The sequence below is a fragment of the Gobio gobio genome (assembly GCF_949357685.1).
Source record: "Gobio gobio genome assembly, chromosome: 10".
NCBI classification, from domain to species: domain Eukaryota; kingdom Metazoa; phylum Chordata; class Actinopteri; order Cypriniformes; family Gobionidae; genus Gobio; species Gobio gobio.
Genome location: NC_137116.1, coordinates 37733158 through 37752784, shown reverse-complemented (window position 1 = coordinate 37752784; position 19627 = coordinate 37733158). Strand labels below are relative to the sequence as shown.

The window sequence follows — 19627 nt, the reverse complement described above, 5'->3', positions numbered from 1 at the left end:
CATGCAGATAATTTACACAGATAATATCCACCTTATGTTTAACTCAAGAGCGAACACAGCCATTTTTACTTTAAATGTGAAAGGCTTCTAGTGTCAGCAGCTTCCAGTTAGCTGTACAAAAATAATCTGTTATGTTGCTTGATGTTACACACTGATATTTATTTATTATCGTAATCATAAACACATTGGTTTTTAATAGCTCAAATAGTTTTACCGTTTACTGCAATCTTATTCCTCTAGTTATTGTGAGTCTTGCACATTCATAGGAAATGGCTTACTTCCTTGGAGCTAATTATACAATGTTCCCCTGACGGATAGCAACATTAAGGTCAGTTTACGTTAGTTATTACAATAAGCTGATTGTATCACACCAGGTAAAATAAATCCCTATTTGTAGGCTAATCAATCTATAGCATGGAGGTGGCTGGTATTAATTAGCTTCAATAATAATGTTATCAAACCAAAGTTGGTTACTAGCAGCTAACTATATATATAATTTGCGTCGATGGCAACAAGTTGCACCAGGGACAGCTATTTGTTGGGTAATCGGTTTGTGTTCTTATATTTTATTTTGGATAGCCAAAGCTGAGTAAAGATCACTTAATTAGCTGGCATTTCTTTATGCTGCTTCCAATTTAATACAAGATGGTTTAACAGATTTTATTAAAGGTCTTGTCTCTTGGGACAGAGTTAATAAATGTTGGAGCACCTGGGTAGGACCACCCATCTGGACACGTCCATGTTATTGTGATCCGTTGTTGTTAAAGGGGTCCTATTATACTTTTTCAATTTTTCAACCTTTGTTAGTGTGTAGTATTGCTGTTTGAGTATAAAAAAAAGATCTGCAAGGTTACAAAGCTCAAAGTCCACTCTAAAGGGAGATGTTTTATTTAACAGAGTCCACTTTTCAAGAACTACAACGAACAGCTCGTTTGGATTACAACACGATTTTTCTGGAACTTATGAAGTGATAATGTTTCTCATTTAAATAGTCCCTGCCCACAGAATACACAAAAAAAGTTGTCGAGGCCTGGTTGAGCTGCATTAGAGAAGATTAAAAGTGTTTGTCCGAAGGCTGATGAACTTGGAGAACAAGAATACAATGCAGGCTAAGACGTAACCGTTTCCAAAGCCGGGGCAATATGTTGTTTATGGATCACAACTTGTAAGTATGACTTATTATTTGTAGTTGTGTTCTCTATTAACAGTTCCAAAATATGTTTTATGTAGTTGCTATGATAGCTATGATGTAAACGAAGGGCAAAGCTTTGTATCCGCTTGCCTGCTATAACTAACATTAAAGTATTAATGTAAGGTTTACTGTAGCTTTTGTAAGCTATTGCTTTTGTAAGACTGTTAGGAAAAGTATTAATGATTTTGTTATCGATTACTGTTTGTATTACCATAGTTTTCCAACAAATATGATTAAATGGTGGATAACATCATATCTATAAGAAAATTACAAGTATAACACACAGCTCTGAAACGCCCTGTGAAATAGGTGTGTGCAAAGTCTGAAATCTGGGCAACACTTTACTGTGATGGTGCCCATTGAACATTCTGTTGACTATAAGTAACTTTGCACCTACATGTAAACTAACTCTCATTAGAGTATTAGTAGACTGTCTGCTTAATATCTGCTTACTCTTTATTGTGATGGTCGGCCAACAGACATTCTACTGACTATAAGTAACTTTGCAACTATATGTCAACATATTCTAACCCTAACCCTACCAGTCTACTAATACTCTACTAACACTCTAATGAGAATTAGTCGACATGTACTGTTGGTGCAACGTTACCTATAGTTGATAGAATATGTTAAAGGACAATCAAAATAAAATCTGTTCTGCACGATCCTCTTGTTCGCTAACATTGTCAGTCTGATTCGGGCTTGAATTGGTTTGAAATTGATGCCATTGTTAATATTTACTTCTGAGTAGAGCTTGTGGTTATGAAGGGGCGGGACATTTCCCAAACACGCTATAAGCATTGCCAATCACAACACACTGGGCCAGCTAACCAATCACAGCACATTTCGTATTTCGGATGGAGGGGCTTCATCGAAAACGACTGGGGAGAGAGGAGCTGTATGTGAAAAATTATGTTTTTCGAACAATCAAGCATGAAAGCATTCTAGTACAGCCCAAAAACAAAATCAAGACTTCGTAAAAGGGCATAATAGGACCCCTTTAAAGTGACACAGAACTCAATGACTGAATCCAATTGCCCTTGGTATGTCCAGTTGAGTGCTATTTCTTTGCTCTTTGATTTATTTGATGAATTTGTCTTTTGCCTCGCAACTCAATTGCCCAAGAGCTGCAGCCTCTCTGCCTGTTTAGAGCCAGCAGCTTGTAAATCAGGATTCGAAACTGCCATCTCGTACTCGTGCACACTTACACTCTCTCGCTCATCCGAAGAAGAGAAGCCCCCATGGGATAGTGAGTGGGACTGATTAAGACAGGCAAGAATTTGATTCCTGTTCCTTTATTCCTCTTGAGAGTGACTGCAGGATATTAATCTGGCCAGTGTTGCTTATGAGGACTTGCCACAGGCTCTTGAGCGGTTTATTGTGGAATTATGTTTTGTTCTCAGTCACACTACCTAAGTACTTGAGGAAGTCTTTGCCGCAGTTTGAACAAGCATCTGTGTCCTTTAAACATTTAAAAAAAAAGAATTGAGCACCCTGAGCCGTATCTCTTTTTTTTTTTTTTTTTTACATAATGAAACAAGGTAGCAAGCCACTTGTTTTTGACATGCAAAATGTGTTTTTTTCTTGTTTTCAATTCAAATATGTAAACATCCTTAAAAGGTAAAATTACTTGAAAAACAAGTGCATATAAAGGCTTGTTTTTGAATTGCAAAACGTTTTTCCCTCCATAAAACTCACTACATTTGTTTTAAAGTATTGTCACGATACCAAAATTATGACTTAGATACGATACCAGACTTTTAAAAATGTTTTAGTGTTATTACTTGAAAACAAGACAAAAAAAAATACTGATTAAGAAACTGAGTTACAACCGATTCCCTGTCCAACCTAATAGAATTCTGAATGATATGGTTTTTCCATAACCATATGGTTTTTACAGCATTCCCCATTGTGATCGATGAGATATGCAGCCTTAAAGAAGCTTCCACCTTGAGTTTTGTTTCTATGGCAACTCTATTCTGTCCTCAGATAAAAGACCCATTATGATGCTTTGCAGAGGACAAAGTGAGTTTTTTTTTCTTCTGAGATGTGTCTTGTTAAAGGCTTGACAGTTTTCACAGTGCCCTGCAGGTAGTGTCTTGACTTGGCCTGTTCACAACTGACCACAGCCTCTAATGTGATATGGGCACATTGTCTGTCTCCTGTGTGCCACTCATTGAAAGAGCACCAATTTGAAAATATTCTGCTTCAGCTTACTTCCTACGTACCGCAGAGGGTTGACAATTTTTTGACGTAGCTCTCATGTATACAGGTCGACAAGATTCAATTTCCTTGTACAAAGATATACAAGATTCAATTTTAGGCCCTGAAATACTGTTTTCCATTGCAGCCGGACCTGTAGAGACCAACAAGTGTAGATGAAATTGCTTAGAGAAACATTTTCACGCTGCCTGCACTTTTAGAAACCTGACGTGCACATATGTAGAGATCATTGCGTGTTTATTTATATGCATGTTTGAAGACTTTGTCTGAAGAGCAAAAAAATGTGCAGTCTACAAATACTTTTTTATTTAAGAGCTGGTATATTTTCCTTTACCTCATCTAGGATTAATTTATTAAATTAATAAACTAAGGCGCTAATTAAGCCAGCAGAGTAACAATAATAAAGCATTTGGCATTTGGAACAGTGCTGCTGTCCAGAAATCATTTTATGTTGTATATAATGATGATGTTTGTGCTGTGCTTGGCTGTTTTCTAACTTTTTGTACAGTATGCACATAGTCATTTATGATTTTTTGTTTCAAAGACATTTTGATAACACATTTCTTTATGTATCCTGTTGTTTGCATTATGTTATTACCTCAGCTAATTAACTCGATACATTTGCTGTTAGAGATTACTGTTATGTCAAATATTACTATAACACCTTTAGAGTGTCTCTCACATGAGAGTTTGTATTTGTCAGGAATGGGATAAAATATTATGGAGCAATTTGGATTCTATTAATTTCTAGTGTCTATTTCTGTGTCCAGTTGTCAACAATTTGAAAAATCTTAATACATTGTCTTGTTTTAGGGGCCATTTTTGATGAGTCTGCCAAAAAGGATGATGAGGTGTTCCGCATGGCGGTGGCAGATCTCAACCTCAACAATGAGATCCTGGAGACAGAGAAGATCACTGTGTCCGTGGAGTTTGTAGATGGAAACAACCCTTTCCAGGCAGTGCAGGAAGGTACGTCATCTGATTATTTAAATCTCTCTTGAGTACATACTTGTGAACATTTCTGGACTTATCCCCTTTAATGTGAGCCTCTATGGAATTGCAATGAAAAGCAATTCCACAAATGCAGATAATCCAATATGTGCATCCTTAATTCAAAAGTGAGTGGCTGGATAGATGGACAGATATATGGATGTAGGTAGGTAAGTAGATAAACTGGTGCGTTGGTATCTAGATAGGTTAGATAGACTGGTGTGTTGGTATCTAGATAGTTTAGATAGATTGGTAGGTTGGTATCTAGATAGGTTAGATAGACGTGTGTGTTGGTATCTAGATTGGTTAGATAGATTGGTTGGTTGGTATCTAGATACTGTAGGTTAGATAGATTGGTGTGTTGGTATCTAGATAGGTTAGATAGATTGGGAGGTTGGTATCTCGATAGGTTAGATAGACTGGTGTGTTGGTATCTAGATAGGTTAGATAGATTGGTAGGTTGGTATCTAGGTAAGTTAGATAGATTGGTGTGTTGGTATTTAGATAGGTTAGATAGATTGGTGTGTTGGTATCTAGATAGGTTAGATAGACTGGTGTGTTGGTATCTAGATAGGTTAGATAGACTGGTGTGTTGGTATCTAGATAGGTTAGATAGACTGATGTGTTGGTATCTAGATAGGTTAGATAGATTGGTAGGTTGGTGTCTAGATAGGTTAGATAGATTTGTAGGTTGGTGTCTAGATAGGTTAGATAGATTGGTTGGTTGGTATCTAGATATGTTAGATAGATTGGTTCTAGATAGGTTAGATAGACTGGTGTGTTGGTATCTAGATAGGTTAGATAGATTGGTAGGTTGGTATCTAGATATGTTAGATAGATTGGTGTGTTGGGATCTAAATAGGTTAGATAGATTGGTTCTAGATAGGTTAGATAGACTGGTGTGTTGGTATCTAGATAGGTTAGATAGATTGGTAGGTTGGTATCTAGATATGTTAGATAGATTGGTGTGTTGGTATCTAAATAGGTTAGATAGATTGGTTCTAGATAGGTTAGATAGATTGGTAGGTTGGTATCTAGATATGTTAGATAGATTGGTGTGTTGGTATTTAGATAGGTTAGATAGACTGGTGTGCTGGTATCTAGATAGGTTAGATAGACTGGTGTGTTGGTATCTAGATAGGTTAGATAGATTGGTGTGTTGGTATCTAGATAGGTTAGATAGACTGGTGTGTTGGTATCTAAAGGTTAGATAGATTGGTAGGTTGGTATATAGATAGGTTAGATAGACTGGTGTGTTGGTATCTAGATAGGTTAGATAGATTGGTAGGTTGGTATCTAGATAAGTTAGATAGATTGGTGTGTTGGTATCTAGATAGGTCAGATAGATTGGTAGGTTGGTATCTAGATAGGTTAGATAGATTGGTGTGTTGGTATCTAAATAGGTTAGATAGATTGGTTCTAGATAGGTTAGATAGACTGGTGTGTTGGTATCTAGATAGGTTAGATAGATTGGTAGGTTGGTATCTAGATATGTTAGATAGATTGGTGTGTTGGTATCTAAATAGGTTAGATAGATTGGTGTGTTGGTATCTAGATATGTTAGATAGACTGGTGTGTTGGTATCTAGATAGGTTAGATAGATTGGTGTGTTGGTATCTAGATAGGTTAGATAGATTGATGTGTTGGTATCTAGATAGGTTAGATAGATTGGTAGGTTGGTGTCTAGATAGGTTAGATAGATTTGTAGGTTGGTGACTAGATAGGTTAGATAGATTGGTTGGTTGGTATCTAGATAGGTTAGATAGATTAGGTGTGTTGGTATCTAAATAGGTTAGATAGATTGGTTCTAGATAGGTTAGATAGACTGGTGTGTTGGTATCTAGATAGGTTAGATAGATTGGTAGGTTGGTATCTAGATATGTTAGATAGATTGGTGTGTTGGTATCTAAATAGGTTAGATAGATTGGTTCTAGATAGGTTAGATAGACTGGTGTGTTGGTATCTAGATAGGTTAGATAGATTGGTAGGTTGGTATCTAGATATGTTAGATAGATTGGTGTGTTGGTATTTAGATAGGTTAGATAGACTGGTGTGCTGGTATCTAGATAGGTTAGATAGATTGGTGTGTTGGTATCTAGATAGGTTAGATAGATTGGTGTGTTGGTATTTAGATAGGTTAGATAGATTGGTGTGTTGGTATCTAGATAGGTTAGATAGACTGGTGTGTTGGTATCTAGATAGGTTAGATAGATTGGTAGGTTGGTATCTAGATAAGTTAGATAGATTGGTGTGTTGGTATCTAGATAGGTCAGATAGATTGGTAGGTTGGTATCTAGATAGGTTAGATAGACTGGTGTGTTGGTATCTAGATAGGTTAGATAGACTGGTGTGTTGGTATCTAGATAGGTTAGATAGATTGGTAGGTTGGTATCTAGATAGGTTAGATAGATTTATAGGTTGGTATCTAGATAGGTTAGTTAGACTGGTGTGTTGGTATCTAGATAGGTTAGATAGACTAGTGTGTTGGTATCTAGATAGGTTAGATAGATTGGTAGATTGGTATCTAGATAGGTTAGAAAGATTGGTGGGTTGGTATCTAGATATGTTAGATAGATTGTCATCTAGATAGGTTAGATAGATTGGTGGGGTGGTATCTAGATAGGTTAGAAAGATTGGTGGTTGGTATCTTGATAAGTTAGATAAATTAGTGGATGGGTAGATAGGTTAAATGGGTGAGCAGATAGATATGTAATGTAAGTTAGATAGATTGGTGGGTCGTGGGTAAGTAGGTTATATAGATTGGTGGGTGGCTATCTAGATATGTTCAATAAATTGGTAGATGGATAGATAGGTTAGATAAATCAGTGGGTGAGTAGAAATGTACTGTAGGTTAGTTCGATCAGTATGTCGTGAGCAGATAGGTTGGTGGCTGGGTATCTAGATAGGTTAGATAAAGCAGTGGATGGTAGAGAGGTACGATAGATCAGTGGGTGAGTAGGTAGCTATGTACTTTATGTTAGTAAGACCTATAGGATAGATAAATTGGTGGATTGATGTATTGCAGTGTAACTTATACAAAACTACACCATGCACATGAACTGGAGGGTAATAAATGTTGTAAACAGAGCAAATGTAAAGCAGTTTGTTGAAATAAACAGTTGTAGGCAGAGGAGTCAAAACAAGTCAATGTTTCATGCACACAGCGGAAGAATCATAGAGTCTTATGGCAGTAGGCAGGAATGACCTTCAGTGGCACCCTCTCTTACACCGTGGATGGATCACTCTGTTGCTGAATGCACTCTTCATTTCAGCAAACATGCCTTGGAGAGGGTGGGAGACATTGTTCATGACGTTCATTAAGTCGGACACCATTCTGCTCTGAGCCACTACCTCCAGAGAGTCAAATAATGTTTGCATAAGACAAAAAACATGAATAGCCTGCATTTGTTTACTTGCTGTTAAAAATATATGTATTATGATGTAAATAACTTGGCTGAACCTATGAAGCCTTTATTTGTAGTCAGGTCCCCAGTTCATGAATTTAACTTAAAATTCCTTGACTTAAAGGGTAAGTATGGCTAAATTATGTGCCTCTTTTAATCATTAGAATAAAGTCTTGCCTCAGTCCTCCTCTTTATATGCTCACTCGGCCTGATGTTATGCAATTGTCTGAATCCAACACTTTCATTGCATTCAAAGGCCAGCATTATCTCAGCCTCTAATATTTGATTTAAGATCAGTGGAATGATCTAATAATACCATGATGCTGTGGTTCCTTTAAATTAGTGCTGTTAGTTCTTGGAGCAGGGCCATTTTCTGTTATCTTTCGAGAAAAAAGGACAGGTACAAGGCCCTTGGAATGTTGCCATTCGTGCATCAGCAAGTTCACTGTGTTCTATACAATTGCAGAGTTCAGTTAACTAGCATTTAATCTAACTTTGTCATCTTCCACTGTTTCTCACTCTCTCCTAATAGAACGTTTTATATGCGTGTTCTTTGTTCCAAGGTATTTTGAATATTGGATTGATCTGAATAGTTTCAAACAGACCAATAACTAAACTCAGACAATGTAATACATTACACAGGGGGGAATTAAGTAGGGATTATGTTAGTATGTTGTTTATTTACATGCACTGTCTCCATTTTTTTGGGCACAAGATTCTCTGAAGGATAGATAATAGTGCAAAAGGCTACAAAATTTGGGTATCGCTTTAGATTACAGTCCGGAAAGTACTGCAAATTTACAGCGTAGCTTTTTGTAATTATAGTGTAATGATAAAGTATGTATGTGTAGGTATAAGGGAACAATATGTAATATTTGGGGAATAAAGGGGTAACTACCAGGAAAATGTAACAAATTATTTATACTTTAAGTGTTTTTAATCAAGGGGTAATTATCCGTGTAGTTACAGGGTAAGTATGAATGTTTGTTCCCCTCTTGTTTCATGTAGTTACAGGGTAAATATAATAAAAACACGTACACAATCTGATATCACTCTGAAAGATTTCTTTCCGACAGATTTATGAAACATCTAATTCATTTATTATTTTTTTTAAATAAACGTTTTATTTCAAATACTAACGTCCTGACAGAAAAAAGCAAGTTTTGTCCCTTTTTTGCTTCTCTGGCTTGGCTTCTCCTCCTCTTGTTCCTCTTCTTGTTTTTCATTATTTCCACTGAAGGATTGCCATGTCTTTTGCTATTTTGTATTAATATTTATTAAAAGAAAAAGTACACCCAGAAATGCTCTCATTATTTACAAATCTTTTCGCATTGAAGGAATCCTATGTCAAGTTCAAGTTCACGCTTGACGTAACTTGAAGCGTGACGTGAGCATGCCGAGAAACTCTGATGCCATCATTTGGTATTTTATTAATTTTTTTTTAATTATTGCTCACAACAGTATACAAACAATAACATAATATATGATAATTGCAATGAGAAACAAACAAGACAGGAAGACAGAGACGCACGCCAGTTCTCGCGCGAGTGTCATCTGAAGTTACATCAAGCATGAACTTAACCCTCTCTTGCACGGACAGATGACAGTTTAACATTTTTTAAATATTGGTATTTTTCTTACAAACACTTATCGTTACGATCGTTTCACGAAGATATTGATTCATCCATTGGGATCTTATGGATTACTGTATTTATTGCTGTGTGTGCTGTTTGATGCTTACATTTTTAGGAACCCAAATGAGTTTTCATTAGCAGAGATTATTTATTTTTCTGTGTTCATCTGAAGAAAGAAAGTCGTATACATCTCGGATGGCATGAGGGTAAAAGACGAGTAAATGGTGAGAACATTTCTGGGTGTACTGTATTTTCTTTTAATACATAATACAGAATAGCCATAGACATAGGATTCCTTCTTAAGATTCATCTGTGGCAAGAACGAAAAAGAAGAGAAAAAAGAAGAGGATGAAGCCAAGCAAGAGAAACAAATAAGAAGTGTCATAAAAGTTATGAAAGTTGTTTTTCAAATAAAGGTTTGCGAGTGATATCAGATTGTGTACGTGTTTTTATTGTACTTACCCTGTAACTACATGAAACAAGAGTGGAACAAGCACCACTTTAATTTAATGCCTGCAGATTCATACTGTAACTACACAGATAATTACCCCTTAATTAAAAAATACTTACAGTATAATTCATTTGTAAATTTTCCTAATATTTACCCCTTTATTCCCCATATATTACATATTGTTCCCTTATACCTACACGTACTTTATATATACACTATACTTACCGAAAGTTACGGTGTAAATTCGTTTTACTTACGCAGTACTTTCCGGGCTGTAATCGAAAGCGTTACCAAAATTAGTGCTCATACTAATTGTTTAAACAATTTTCCAACTTACGAGTTGCTTCTAAGTGCCAAGTTGTGTAGGATCTAAATAGGATCATTAAAATGTACTTGACTACACCGTGCAGGGATATAGATTCAGTCATGATGTTCTTCTCTATTATTTGATCATCATTTTGATGAATTACTGCTGCCACAATTAACAGAAAATGTGCACAAACACCTCTCTTTTCAATAAAAGTCTATTTACTGTCTGTTTAGCATGGGCGGTAATTGCGCAACAATAATCGCACTAAGCAAATAGCACTGGCTGGAGAGGAATGACAATAGCATTATAAATAGAGGCTAGTTAAGTTGGACTGCAGGTGGTTAGTGAATTAGATGTACTGTATATGAGCTAAAATGCCGCGCTACTGTTTAGAGTACATTTTCATGTATTGTGATTTATGTTATCTACTACATTTTGTCAGCTTTATTCTGGATTAATTTTTTTTTTTCATTAGGCAAAGTATCTGTATCATACGTGGCTTTGATTTGAATGCATACAAAATAGTACATAAAAACAACCCAGAATAACAAAATAACATGGCTGTTTGACTCAGTAGGTAACATCCTCTGTTAACTTTGTTAAGATATGTTAATGTAAACATGGCTGACATTTTTCTGACTCTCGTTCTTCTCAGTTAATTGTCTGTGTTACTGTTACGCCGATTGGCAAGCATCTCAGCCTATTGTTCTCCTTTTCATCTGAGTGTGGATGAATTCAGCGGCGCTGCCATCCTTTTAGCCACATGGAGTCTTAGAGGTGAAGGGTAGAGTGGGACATGTTGTAGTTGAGCCCTGTTTTCTAATGGAGAGGCATGCATTAGCTAACTACACCCTCTGCTTTTGATGGGTCTTCTCGCTCACATACAGCACTCCTCTGCTCGGTTTGTATGCTTTGCCATCCTTTCTTTTGTTTGTTTGAAGATTCTCAGTGAGGGAGTCTAATTACAGGTGCACATGTGTTATGGTTCAGCATGAGCGCAGATTATTCTGCTTCTTATGGATGTATGATTCTGGACCTAGTTATGTATACCTCATTTGTTTAAACATCTGTTTATCTCCTCAAACTCTACTTCCTTCGAAGTGATTAGATGAAACGCATCCAGAAAAGCTTGTCTCTCATGTACAATCTGTTCTAGCTTGGAACTTTTCAACAGGCCAACAGATAAAAAACAGCTTTTGTCGTAGAATAAGCACAAGATTTGACAGATTTAATAGATACTCTAATTAATAGATCAGTCTCATATTGTATCTGTTTCCCATAGCTCTTTTTTTATTAAATGTAAATGAGGCAGAATCCCAAGATTTCACATGAATGGAGATCAGCATTTACCATGCATGTTACGAAGTATTATGCAATCATTTAAGACGTTTCTTCTTATTTAGAAACTTTTTTTTTTATATATATATAAGAGTCAAGAACCATAGAATTCTATATAGAATGGCAAAGAATAAATGACGGAAAATTCCATCAATGGCGGGGCAAAAGTTGGTTAGACAGTTTGTGGTCACCAAATCGATCTACTGTTGGTCATTGTTGGTGTTGGAATTTTCCGTCTTCCTGTGTTTTCACTGTTATACGGTAGGGGGCGCTATTATGCATCTTCTGAAAGAGTACTAAAACTCCTGATCAAAACATAGGAAAAGAAGAAGCAGAAACTAGCAATGACATATGTAAGCAGATGCATATATAAAATAACATGAACTTCAAATTAAACAGCTTATAAATCAAAGTTGCCTTACATTACTGTTTGAAATGTCAGCCCAGGATGAGGACTGTGCAAGTTTTGGGGGTGTTGATGGACTTGATCTACTCCATCTGGATAAATCCCATCCAGACATAGTATTTGACAAAACCGTGATTTTCTCAGCGTTTTTTAACCTGTGTAGCAGAGTGAGAAATTTGTCTTCTAATCTTCAGAATCTTAACTGCTTACAATGTCTGTTTGCATTTGTATGTATGCGTGTATGTGTGCGCATAAAGTGCTTTGTTTGTCTTGTTTCCTGGGTTCAGCAGGTTTCTTAACCAACAGAGGCTTGTCTGATCTGCCAAATAAGACTGACAGATTCTCTTTGAACCTACATCAGTAATTACAGTATGCTCTTACATAGATGTATCTTGTTTTGTCCTTTTCTTGAAGCATCATCTGGCTCACCGGGGTGTGTGTCTGAATGAAAGGTCATAAGCACTGAAGGATGACTGGTGAATTGACAGGCCATTCACATACATTTGGATTCTGAGAAGGAAAGCCATGTGCTCAATGCAGTATAGATTTATTTTTATTTATTTATTTTGAAGGCTAATCAACATAAATCACTGCTAATATGCATTGTGAACACCAGGTCCTCTTATTGTGAAGAACACACACAAACCAGGGCTGTAACCATTATAGACATTGAAACAGAAACGTCCACATTTAGTAGTCGATCAGTATGGGTTTTTCAGCAATGTTGGGTAGAACTTAGGGATGGGCTGCTTCGGTCCTGGAGGGCCGCTGTCCTGCTGAGTTTAGCTCCAACCCTAATAAAACACACCTGAACAAGCTAATCAATGTCTTCAGGATTAGTAGAAGGCTATGGGCAGTTGAGATTTTATCAGGGTTGGAGCTAAACCCTCCAGGACTGAAGTTACCCATTACTGGTGTAATTCATTCATTACTAAGTAAGGGATTCATCTTAATTTTTCTGTAATTTAATTATGGCTACTTATGGTGTAATTGCATTAAATAATGTATAGACTATAGAGCAATTCCATAACAATAGTGTATTTAACATCAAAATGTAGCGTTTTTAATGTAATCTTCTCCATTTAAATACTTTGGTCAGTTCAAGAATGATTTTTGCAATTTTATATTATTTATTTGAATTAATTAAAAGAGCAGTTTCATGTCAATCCTTGCATTGTTCAACTGGTTGAGGTTGATATGGGGTTTAGAAAGTAATTAGTAATACGTAATGCAATACATTTTAGAGAGATTAATTCATGCAGTAATCTTATTACTCTGTTGAAAATGTTAGTAGTTGATAGTAATTAATTACTTTTTTAGATTAGCTTACTCAACACTGTGTTTTAGTGAAATATTCTTAAACTTTTACCTTTGGTCCTCCCCAGTCTTAAATATTTGTTTACATCATTGATTCATAATTTGTTTAATATGCCATAGCAAAGACTTAATGTTTTTTTTTATTTTTTTTATGAATTTTCCTTAGAAGAAGCGTTGCATAAGATTTGTTTTCACAAAAATATATCTTTAATACAAGTTTTCTCTTACAGCACTGCCTGATTTTATTATTTTATTTTTTATACAGTGTCCCCAGAAGTCTTTGATGTATGTGCTAGTACCATGAGCTTAAAACAGCTTATCACTATGGACACTGGATTTGTGAAAACACTTTTCAGAGAAACATTGCAATGTGTCAGTTAGAAGACCCCCATATAATGTTTTTTGCCAGAACTATGTACTGAAGCTTCCTGGCATCATGACATTGCTGTTAAAATGCAGTCTGGTACTTTGTGATAAAACTGGTGTTTCTTTTAAATATTTCTGCTTGACATTTATTATAGCACATATGCAGTTTGTCAAGCGTTTGACACTGTGATGAAATGTGGTGCATTGTGGGAGGTTTTACTTCTTTATGAACAATGGTGACAATGACACCTATAATGTAGGGTCAGTTTATACATAGTAATATATACTCCCAAGAGAAAGATAAAGGGACTGATTGTAATGATTAATAATAATGCATTTCAGGCATTTTGCTTTTGAAAATGTATGATTATTGCATCACTTCAAACTTTTCTTGAGGACAGTTTTGAAGCAGAATAGGAAAAATGGACATTTATATTGGAATTTAACAATCTGAAAAGGTGAAAAGGTTATTATACGTTTTTTTAGAGGTTGATAAAGTTGTTCCTGAGGATACAGGCTTGTCTGCCCCATCATCACTGTTTTTGTTTTCATTGGCTCCTTAAACTGAGTCACATTTCAAGAACAGCCTATCAATTATTAATTTCATAGATTTATTACAATCTCTGTTAAATTGAGGCTTTTCATTATTGATGACATAATAGCAAGGTAAGCGTACTTTCAGGCTGACTCTATGCTTCAAATATGTTGATATTTAAGAACAGTCTAGCTTTTTTTAATCACTTAACCCATAAATCAAGTAAGTCGATAACACTTATGGGAGTAACAGCTGTTAAACTTTGCCTTCGGCTATTTCAAATGACTTTTGCAAAAAAAGCATCTAGTTTTAAAAGACTACTAATACCTCAAAGAGAGGGAATCGGGCTTTGGCAGGTTTCTCACAGAAAGCCTCAAGCATCTTAAGTTATTACCGCATGCCAGACAACTGAAACTGAAATGAATACCACCTCCAAATGCTATACAATGATTCTAGGTGACTTAAACATAGGCCAGATTATTATTGCACTCATGTCAGCAGAAACATTAGATATATAGTTTTACAACTTCTTACCTTTTTATATAATGATATTATATTCAAAGATGTATTTTATAATGATATGCTATTTATTTACATTAGAATGAAGTGTTCTCAACCAGAGCTTTCTTCAAGGACATGTCCACACTTTTTATTCTTGTTCCTCTCGTCCGGTTCTTCTACTATATGCACATCCTCATATTGCCTTTCATGGTCTTCACCCTCTAATTGCCCCTAGCCAGTGTTTCTGAGGTAGAGCCACAATCCAATTATCCAGCCTCTAATCAATGGGGGGTGTTTCCAGCAGTGAGTCTGACATTTGTAATAAAGCGATGATATGATGGCATTCTACAGCTGACAGCTGGGTAAAACCCAGCCGCTGTGTTTTGGTGACATCTCAGAGGAACTTGGCCTTCCAAATGTGAAGTTTGGCACTTCTTCAATGGGGAAACTGGCACTTTCAAAGTTTCCAGTGAAGGATGGACGGACATTTCGGAAAATAGGAAAACAGCAGCTGGCGGAATGTCTCTATTGGACATCGCAGGAGGGGTAACCGGCTTCCTACTCCAGCTGAGAGTCGTCCGTCTGAGCCGTGAGTGTGAATTTGGCTCGAATGGTGGAAATGATTATAACACAGATTATTGTAAGAGGAGTCAAGCACTTGATGGTCTCAGACACCAGTGTTATGCAAGTTAATTGGTTTTTGGATTTAATTGGGGGATAAAAAAGGACATTCAGATGAACAAACTCAAAATATATTTGAAGATATTATACTTTAAGACCAAGCCAATAAATGTGCATATACTAGGGTTTAAAGGGACAGTTCACCCAAAAATGAAAATTCTGTAATAATTTAGCCACAATCGTGCTGTTCCAAACCTGCATGACATTCTTCTGTGGAACACAAAAGAAGATATTTAGCACTTTTAGAACTGAATGAGTGTCATTGTATGGACAAAAACAGTTCTTCAGAATATCTTCTTTTGTTTTTCACAGAAGAAAAAAAAATGTCAAAGAGAAAAAAAAGTGGAGAGAAAAGCATTTGGCGGAATATAATAAAGTGAAAGTTTCTTTCCAATATAATGATTTCATAGACTCCACATGGAGTTCTCAGCAATAACTAATACAATAACTAATTCAATACAACAAACGACATGGCAGAAAGTGCATTCAATATTTCTGTGAGACGTGATTTTATAGCACATTTCGAGCAGTAATGTTATTCATGCTGTTGACATCATCCTGACTTGAATCTCTATGCGTGTGTGTGTGAGAGCTAACTCTCCCATGCTGTGATTGTCTAAAGCATAGACACAGCTTTCAGTTGTCTGAAAAGAGAGGTCCAATCACCCTGGGGCTAAAGCGGTTGCCTCTTGCTCTCACTAAGCAGCCTGCCTCCTTCCATCTCTTTTTTCCCCCGCTCTGTCTTTCTCTCCATACACAGCTACAGCAGAAATAATAACTCTCATTTATTTCACAGATTTCCTTCTCAACCTCAATCGCACTCTTTTCAAATCATTCCATTGGATCCTGTCACCGTAATGACACTTCTCATGCCTGATCCCCCTGAGCCGTTGTGTGAGAGAGAATTAGGTTCTCCTGACCAGACCGCCTCCACTCTGCTGGGAGCCTGATTGCGCAAACTGCCGACTGGCCTTCCTTCCCCCTCCAGCACAGAAACGGAATACAAATAAGCCTGCAGTTCCCTTCATAGTGATTTGAATGACTCTGAGAATTATAATGACCTGGGGCTTATGAAAGGTAGTATTGATTCATTAGTGCAAGTCATGCGTCTGTCCACCATCACTGCTCATGTCTTGGATTTCAGGCACACATTCATATTCCTTTGCAAAGGGACTTGTTGAGTATCTTTTAGTAAAAAGGAGTGATTGCTAAGAAATGCTGACCTATTAAGGTGGCAACACAACCGACTGATTGTCCACAGAAATATACTACATTACTTATATTTTGTAATGATATGATCCACTGGAGGCAAGTGTAGATGAACCCAAGTGCAGTTTATTTAAATACAAACATGAAAAAAACTTGACCTGAACTAAACTTGAAACATGAAATCAACATGAACATAAACCTGGACTTGACTTAACACTCACCAAACAGCGGGTTACACAAACACACCTTAAATACACCAGGACTAATGACTAAACAAATGAACAATGAACAAAACAATGAACCAATGAGAACATAGAACACAAGAGACTGGGGAAGCACATGACATGATCACATGAGGGCATGGAAATCACATGACAAACCAGGAAACATGACAGTGAACATGCCAAAATAAGAACATGAAACATGAACATGAAACAATCCGTTTGAGAAAGATATTATTGTAAATGTGACTCTAAACTATACTACACCCCCCCATACCGTATACTTGCCTTGTAAACTATTTACTTAATATAAACTTATTTGCAGAATATCTTTATTATATTGTATTGCAGTAATTTTTGATGTATAAACTTGGATTTTCAATTAAATTTAAATGTATTTGTGTAACATATTCCACAATAAATGATTTCTCATGATTTCCAAATGTAGGCAGTCATTACAAAGCAGAATGAAACAAAGTTATGTTATCACATTCTGTAAATATAATATACATAAATGTAATATATATATATATATATATATATATATATATATATATATATATATATATATATATATATATATATATATATATATATATATATATATATATATATATATATATATATATATATATATATATATACTTTCTTGTGGTCCCCTGTGGTACCAGTTTGAAAACCCCTGGGTTATCCAAACTAACCAGATGTTAACCATTCTACTGAACTGGCCAAATGTTCCTCCACCACAAAGTTCTCATCCGATTGTACCGCATTGTTATAAGGTTAAGCATCACTCAATGAATCATCCATTGATTTATCCACCTCTGGAGGTCAAACATTGTCTTCAGGAGTCATGGCTGACCTTAGCTCGTTTACTTTACTGTTTTTCTATTGATCTCCACTGTCAAGAGTTCCTCAGACAAGGAAAGAATGTTTGCAAAGGTTCTGTAGGCCTTGATCCTCTCACAACCATGCACAGCAAGCAGCATACTCAAGAATTTACAGCTCTTTTTTTAAAAGGCCCTAGATTTAAGTCTTATTTGAGCAGTTGGATGTCAGTGGATGATCCTGGGATGATCTGGGTTTTGTGCAGAAATTTGAAACCATGTGTTGTTAGCAACAGCTATTCAGTGTAGATCCAGGAGACAGACACACTCTTATCCCTACACCGTCCCTCATGTAATCTTCACGTCCCCCCCCCCCCCCTCAATTGGCAGCTGTAAAGCCCTGTTTGCCAACACACAAGTGTCGTTCATCACTCTGCCAGTGATTAGAATCCCCAGCTGTTGGCATCTGGGATAGGCTGTCAGTCAGCTGACTGAGTTAGTGATCTTCTCAGACAGAGGTGGTATAAATCAGGACCTCAATAATTAATCAGAGAATGAATTCTGCATAGTTTCAGTCTTTATATTTATAATTACTGCCCACCAGGCCTCAAGGTAAAAGCATTAGCCAGAAGTCTTCAAGCTGCAGGAAATAATTAAAGGAGATCTGATTGTGAATAAGGACATGTCCGTCAGATAATCAGCTATGTTTAAGGAAATGGTAATGCTAGGTTGGTGATTCTTGACTGTCTATCTGTGACTGTGCGATAATACTAATTATCATTATAATTATTATTGGACGACATAATCTTTTCGATTTTGATAATTTTTTTAGCATTTAAAATGTTTGCTTGAATAGATCTTGGGCCCTATCTTGCACACAGCGCAATTGACTTTGTACACCGACGCATGTGTCATTCCTATTTTGTACCCGCGCAAAGCCCGCTTTTCCCTCCACAGAAGCACGTCGCTAAACTAGTGAATGAACTTGCGCTACCTGGGCGGTTCAGCGCAAAAAAGGAGGCGTGTTCCGGCGCAAACAATCACTGGTGCTATTTTGCTGTTCCATTAAACAATTGCGCCACTGACCAGAAAAAACCTAGTCTAAAGTCAGTGGCGCGTTGCGCGTTGTTCATTATGCTATTTTAAGGGCGCATGCTTGACCATAATGTATAGCGTGCACAACGCGCATACACTTTGCTCATGTAATCTACACAGATGCAACAGTTATTTTTGCAAATCATAAATTGTTACACTAAAAAATATTAACACATGAGATGACGGAAATCATTGTGGTGTGCCACGAAGATGTGAAAAAATAGGCATAAATCTAGCTTACAAATTATTCAGGCTAATTGTAGTCTAATAATTAAGGAGACCTGTTTGCCCAATAGTGGCAACTTCTGGCAAGACATATATGTATATAAGGACATCTAAAAAATTGGTTTGTCCGTCAAGAACCAGGAAAAAAAATCGGTGAGGGTGGACGCAGCGATGTCCTCTGCTGGCGTCAGGTCCTGAGTAGAGGCAGATCCACCTCCCGTTACACGGCGTGCCCGATTGATGCTGGCAAGCTTGGACTTTCCCTGTCTTCTGATGTCATTGTAGCGCTTGCGGCACTGGTGCGACGTCCTGGGGATGCCAGCTGATGAAACAATTGTGGCTATTTCCTCCCACGCCTGTTTAACCGACGCTATTTTGGGTGGGTTTCTCCCATCCCCATACAACACAACTTCTCTGTCTTTCACTGCTCTTACAAGAACATCAGTCTCCTCGGCTGTGAACCGCTCCTGGCGTGCGCCTGGTAAATACGCCATAATAATAGCAATCCATAATGGAACTTGCGCACCTGCTTTTAAAGGGAATGTTGGATGACGCTCTGATTGGTTTATTCACGTTACGCCCAAACCACACCTATGAATAATGAAGCTACTTCAGACCAACCCATTTTAGATTTGCGCCGGGCGCAAGAGCCATTTATCCCGCCGGGAAAATAGCAACAGCGCCGAGACCCGCCCACAAAGT

At 36.9% G+C, this 19627-nt stretch overlaps 1 protein-coding gene across 1 annotated transcript in view; it reads left to right on the top strand.

Moving 5' to 3' along the window:
• grid2 (glutamate receptor, ionotropic, delta 2) overlaps window positions 1–19627 on the top strand; it is a gene marked incomplete at both ends in the record, with an annotated part of 524276 nt that overhangs the window by 54338 nt on the left and 450311 nt on the right. Inside the window, one exon of the mRNA XM_079827346.1 lies at window positions 4229–4384. Within this exon, the coding sequence (XP_079683472.1) occupies window positions 4229–4384 (156 nt within the window). The remainder of the gene's footprint in view (window positions 1–4228; window positions 4385–19627) is intronic.